Here is a 6,026-nt window from a genome sequence, read left to right on the forward strand (position 1 = left end):
ATCAGTGGGCCTACATTGCCTCTGGTGAACTCACCTATGAGCAAAAATTTTTCTTATCATTAATTCAAGCAAGGCAAAGCACAAAAACTACCATGAAAAAAGATGACTACCATTTAATTACTCATTGTAGGGTGGGGTACATTTACTCTACTCACTGAAAGCTTTGTCTATCCTCCATCCATTAGCTTTTTCCTCACGTTTGAACTTGTTCTAAAAGCAAAGGTATATTTGTCTTTTTCAGTAAGCAAGAAATGCAGCAATATATTGTACAAAATGGCAGATCAAGATAAGCCTTCTTCAATGAAACAAAATTTTCTGACAAAGTTGTTAAAACTTACGAGCACAGTTACAGAACACAAGTTTGTAACTAATTTTAAAGTATAAAATCTGTCACAAACAGATACCACTAGTCATAATTTACTGTCTTCAACATTTTTATCCTTACTTCCAATCTAAGCAGCTTTTGAAATATCAAAATATTTTCCCAGATAGATACCACAAAAGAGGCAACATGGAAGACCCTCACCAAGCATCCACTTATGCTTATAACCATTCCTCAGTTAAAATAAAATGGAGACAAACTGTGCTTAGGTATGCAAGATTTATTAGATATGTTGATTAGAATTCAACCCAGTATATTAATGTTTTAAATACTTACTACCTCTTGGAAACAGGTATTAAAAAAGCATTGCTACAGAGCCAACTAGCATAAAAATTTTCAATACTAATAGAGCAAGCACAGGAATAGCAAATGAGAAACAAAAACGTAAAAATGGACGTTTAATTGCTTTCTTGAGTGCTTTAATTTTTACCTTAATTTCTGCTCTGGCTCTATGAGGAAACAGCCGTCCAATCAAGGAGAAGTCTGTTCCTACCATACTGATAGCTAAAAAGAACATGTCTGTTTCTGGAGGGCGGTGGGGAGGGAAAGAGAGAGACACACTTAAACATCTAGTTAACCATCTTTCTTACTATCTAAAATAAAATTACCCTTCAAACTTGACGCAACGAGACAGATAACTTTAAGGTTATCTATCATGGCTGAGTTCAGCTGAGCCGGAGTATGTGTGTTATTTTACTCAAGTACCTCTATAGAAAGAGCTGCCTAATTATTACAAAACTGCAGAATGTCAATGTTCATTACACAACACAAGCAGAAATCAGAAAAAAGCATGTGTAAAAATACCACCTCCATTAACATTTGTTAACAGGAAAAGAGTGCATTCCAAAAGCAGTGCAGTGAATTCTGAAGCTAATTTTTCCATCCACAGTCATAGAAAAACATTTCCAACTGTAAAAAGCTTTGCAGAGTGTTGCAGCCTAGAGATAATAATCAACTCGCAGCAGGCATAATAAAAAAACCCCACTCATAGAAACATAGTTGTTCATGTGCACTGACACCAGACCACATAGAGATGCCTCATATATTTCATTCCTGACCATGCTGGAAGAACCAAGTAAAGCAGCTGTTACGAAGTTCTAGTTGTTCCATATAGAGCTCAACTATCTGGACATCAGAATCCAAAATTACACTTTTGGTAAGGCAGACTAGCATCTCCACAGCACCTAAATGTCCATGACAGAAAAAATTCACAGGTAGCCTGCATATCATAAAGCATTGGATTTTTTTAAACATGCCAATTCTCACAGTCAACATCAGAGTTCTGCTTGTTTTAAGAGTTTGGACCATGTCACACGTAAGTAGATCCATTTGCTCCAGTAGAAATAAAAAATTGTTGACTACAAAGCCTAGATGGAAAACTAAGATTTTTCTGCAGACTCAAAACTTGAAATCAAAAATATCCTCACCCTTATTTGACCATGGTTTTGTGTAAAAACTTTTCCTGAAGCTGGAATACGTAGTTGTAGAGCCACGCTCAAAAATAGGATCATTTTCTTCTACAACACATGGACCTTTTGTTCTTAGAACTTCTACAGTCAAACTGGAAAAGTAAACACAGAGACTTACCCAAAACCGCTGCTAACAAGACACACGGTAGATGTTTATAAGCTAGTTATTCAGATTTTTCGTGACACAACTCAGAGTTTGTACTGCATAAACAGGTTTAATAATTACATTAACATGTATTTTAATGGAAGCATGCAGCAAGAAATCATTATCCTACTCAGCCTGTGTAAGTAAATTTGCTTTTCCCTTTTTATAAGATACAGTACAGACACAACTAAAGATCTTTAAAAAAAAAAAAATTGTCTTTTTAACATTCAAGAAAATTACTTTGCAAAACCACAAAAGACTCTCCATATCCTTTTAGAATACTTTCAAATTCTTTTACCAGGACTGCTCCATCCTTAGACCTCAGCCTAAATTTAATGTTAATAATACATTTGGGGAACTCCACGATTTGATAACATAATAGTTTTTAAAAGCCATATTCTAAGCAAAGTTACTGAAAACACCGACGGCTGCATAGAACAGCAACATGGAAGATGCAAACCTGGAGAAAACCGTACTGGCAACTGAATAACAGTAAGCAGACACATGCAACTGTGAGAAACAAAGAAGTTAACTAAATAGAAGATATTTGGAAGTTTGACAAATATTCAGTATTCATTCATTGTAATAAAATATGACATCTTCCTCTATCTCCTTCTCCAAAAACATTTCTCATAGAGAAAACTGGCCGCTACCAAGATGCAGACAACTGCTGTTCATATTTTGCCACATACTTGCACTGTTTCCTAAGCTAGGATAGCTCAGGTATCAACACAAACACACTCACATGTGGCCCCATCCAAAGTAACTGTTCACTGTTCAGAAACTAAGCAGCAATGTAGTACATATTGTCAGTGAGTCAGGCACAGAATTTGTTACCTTTCTTCATCCAGAATAATTGAACCATCCTCTGCTACTTTCACACGAGGAACTAGAAGTGGACCATCCTGACTCTCCTCTCCATCCTCTGCTTCTTGCTCCTCATCTTCCTCTTCATGATTAGGAGTACTTTTCTCTTCTTGTCTACAATTTTAAGAGACCAAGTAAAAAATATTATTTTTGTTAGTGTCTTGAATTGCTGCTCTGTATGCTAGATTTCAACAATTTAACGAACCACTCAGCAATGCAACCCAGCAGTAAGTTAGTCAACACATAAACTCTGGAATCTGCTTTTCATTCTATTTTAAAATGGACAAATCCAAAAACATAATATTGAAAGCAAAATGCTCTTTAATCACCCTCCCCTCCAAAAATTCAGTTCATTACAAATAAGGGCTGTTATACCGAAACAGTGAAAAGAGAGACCTATGCTGTTAGTATTACCACACAACTTTGAGTATTTCCATCAACAAGACTTACTCTTTCATTTGACCCAGTGCAGAATTTCTTTCTGTTCTCTTTTCTTCTGCCAATGAAGACCTAGAATTTTACAAAAAGTTAGCGATGAATGTTTGTACAGATACATTTCTGCTTCATTCCACAAAATCTGCTTTTAGTGGATATTGGACAAAGAAAGACAAAGATTTTTTTTTTAATTCTTTGTACGACATCCAGACTTGAGTCTAACTGAACAACCATCACTTAATGAATTTTGCTTTTTTTTTTTTCCTATAAGCAAGGATAAAAAAAGATATCTCACGTAGTAATCCACTGTAAGTATATAGGGAAGGAGAGAACAATTATTTCATTACCTGCTTAAGAACTATTCAGTGCAAAAGAAAAAAATAGCAAGGAAAGTGATAAATAAATAAAACATGCAAGTACACAAATTAACAAGTAGGTGAGAACAGACAATGACAGAAAACTCATCTGCTACGGAGAGGAAGCACAGGACTTGCATAGCTGTACTTATGTTTGTGTGATTGTTTTTTGTAGTTCCAGGAAAAAGGCCCTGCACTGTCTGTGGTAGTTGGTGCAGCCAGCTGCATTAGTGTTCCCTGGGTATGTGCACCTCTGGGATGCCCACTCAGCCTTGCTACCGGCAAAACCTGTAAAGGGAACAGTAGCAGCTACATTGATCCAGCTACCTCGATCCAGCTGCAATGGAAAGACCTCCTGGGTCTGCAGTGTGTTTTGCACTTCAGCAGCCAGGAAGGAGAAATGCTTAGCTTCGTGTAGTCCACTAGATTTGGCAGGCAGTGATAATTAAAAATTTAACAGGAGCTAGTAAAAAAAAAAAAACACCATAATTCTATTATTCTGCATTAGTACAGAGATAAATAAAGACTGGGGACAAGTACACGTTTTTATTTTTGAACAAGTACACTAAACTCCACTCTCATTTCTGTATGAAGACTGAGTAGATGTGAAAATGGCTAGAAGCTTTTGTTACCATTGCAACAATATTGCATCCTTACTAATACTCCATATTTAAGAATTTTCCTTTTCACAATTATTAAATTAGTAGAAAAAATAAAAATCAGTTAACCTAAGGAGCAAGAAAAAAAGTCCTACTTACTTCATAGGATTGTTTTCTGGCAGATAGTATATCAAGTCTCTCATGGTCATTTTAGAACGATCTGGTGGAGAACGTCCTTCAATTATTGGAGGCCTGTGCTTCAACTGTTTCCACATAAAAAGAAATAAAATAAAAACCTTAATTTCACGCTGAAAGTACTTTATATACCATAAATTAATATTTTCCTTTGTTTATGAAGTACCCCATTCAGGGAGTTCTGTTGTTTTCCTCCTCCGCCCCCAACAACTTGAAATAAGTTTATGTTAAAAGTGTCCCTTTGTCAGGGAGGACGCCACAAACCCTTAAGTGACTTACCCTCTCAGAGAAACCCAATATTTGGCACAAGTAAAAGTAAAACATAATTTAAAAATCACAGAACTCAGTCAACAATCAAGTTGAAAAGATTTGAGAAACCCCAAATCCCAAGCTTCTTACAGCACACTTCCCCAATTCACTAACAAATGTGAAACTTTTAAAATTGGAACATTGACTATTAGCAGATCTCACGTCTAAAAGGCCTGTAGGTCTAATCAAATTAAAAGATATAAGGTTTCTTGTGAACTCTGTATTATGAGGGAGCACCGTTTTACTACTAAATCCACTGCGAAATCCATACAGAGTTATGAGATATCACAGAGTATCAGCAGTAAGCAGCTGATGATCACCAGAGAACATTACTGCAAAGAGATAATGTACGTTAGGTGAATTGCATGTCTTTGCCCTTCACAGATCAGTGCTGCTCAACACAGGCCTACCATCCGCTCTTTCTTCAGCTCTTCTTTAAGCATTTCTCTTAATTTCCGAGCTTTGAGGATCCTTTCACGGTCAGAACACATTCGTTTCTCTTTTACAGGAATAGGTTTTGTAAGCAGCTTTTCCTCCTGTGTACCAGATCTTTCCTGTGTTGGTCTCTCCTTGAGCAGGGAGGGTACATTCTTCTGCAAGGTGTCATCATTTTTTTGAGCAGCTACACCTACAGTTTGCTCTTTGTTCACCGATTTTTTTAGTGGGGAAAACTGTGGCACTTGTGGCACAGGCGTTTTCTTTTCAGGCAGCATGGGAGACCTTAAAGAGCTTTCAATAATACTCTTTTCTGATGGAGAGGAATCCTTCTGAAGTGAAGCACTGCCATCAGAAGCCTGTGATGCTCGCCTCTGTGGTTTTGACGCAGAACGCTGAGCAGATGAAGGTCCAGCTCTGGGTTTGACAAGATTGGGCATGGTAGAGATCCGTTTCCTTCTCTGCGCAGGCATATCTGCAGGTCTACTGGCTTCTTCAGCATCATTTGAGCTATCAGCCTTGTCACTGCTGTAAAATTTAGAAGAATATTCTGAAATACTTTACAGTGACAGATTCGTAACTTTTACTTTCAAGATATGTTATGTGCCAACCAGTATAAATACACTGGTACAGAAAAATACAGTTGTATACAAGAAGCCACACCAGAACCAGCCTGTAGCTCATACTTCCTCATAAACTAGGTATAAGAACTGGTACATTAGTTTCTAATATTAATTACTATTAATTAATTTTACTGTTACAAGCTAGCTGACCAACAATGCTAACCTCATATATTCCTTCTGCCTCACTCTCCAGCTTTTTTGGAAAGCTCTC

General features: G+C 36.9%; 1 protein-coding gene across 1 annotated transcript; it reads right to left on the bottom strand.

Annotated features, from left to right (window-relative positions):
• Nucleotides 1-155: 155 nt before the first annotated feature.
• LOC104459567 (transcription factor TFIIIB component B'' homolog) lies at nt 156-5,632 on the bottom strand (the record flags this gene model as incomplete). Its single annotated transcript, XM_010079304.1, has 7 exons — nt 5,173-5,632; nt 4,413-4,524; nt 3,314-3,373; nt 2,834-2,977; nt 1,810-1,943; nt 813-907; nt 156-210 (listed from the first exon to the last, which is right to left on the bottom strand). Coding segments are annotated over exons 1-7 (1,060 nt in total), but the record flags the coding sequence as incomplete, so codon positions are not given.
• Nucleotides 5,633-6,026: the final 394 nt, after the last annotated feature.

The sequence above is a fragment of the Pterocles gutturalis genome, unplaced genomic scaffold (genome assembly GCF_000699245.1).
Source record: "Pterocles gutturalis isolate BGI_N339 unplaced genomic scaffold, ASM69924v1 scaffold50808, whole genome shotgun sequence".
Classification (NCBI taxonomy): domain Eukaryota; kingdom Metazoa; phylum Chordata; class Aves; order Pterocliformes; family Pteroclidae; genus Pterocles; species Pterocles gutturalis.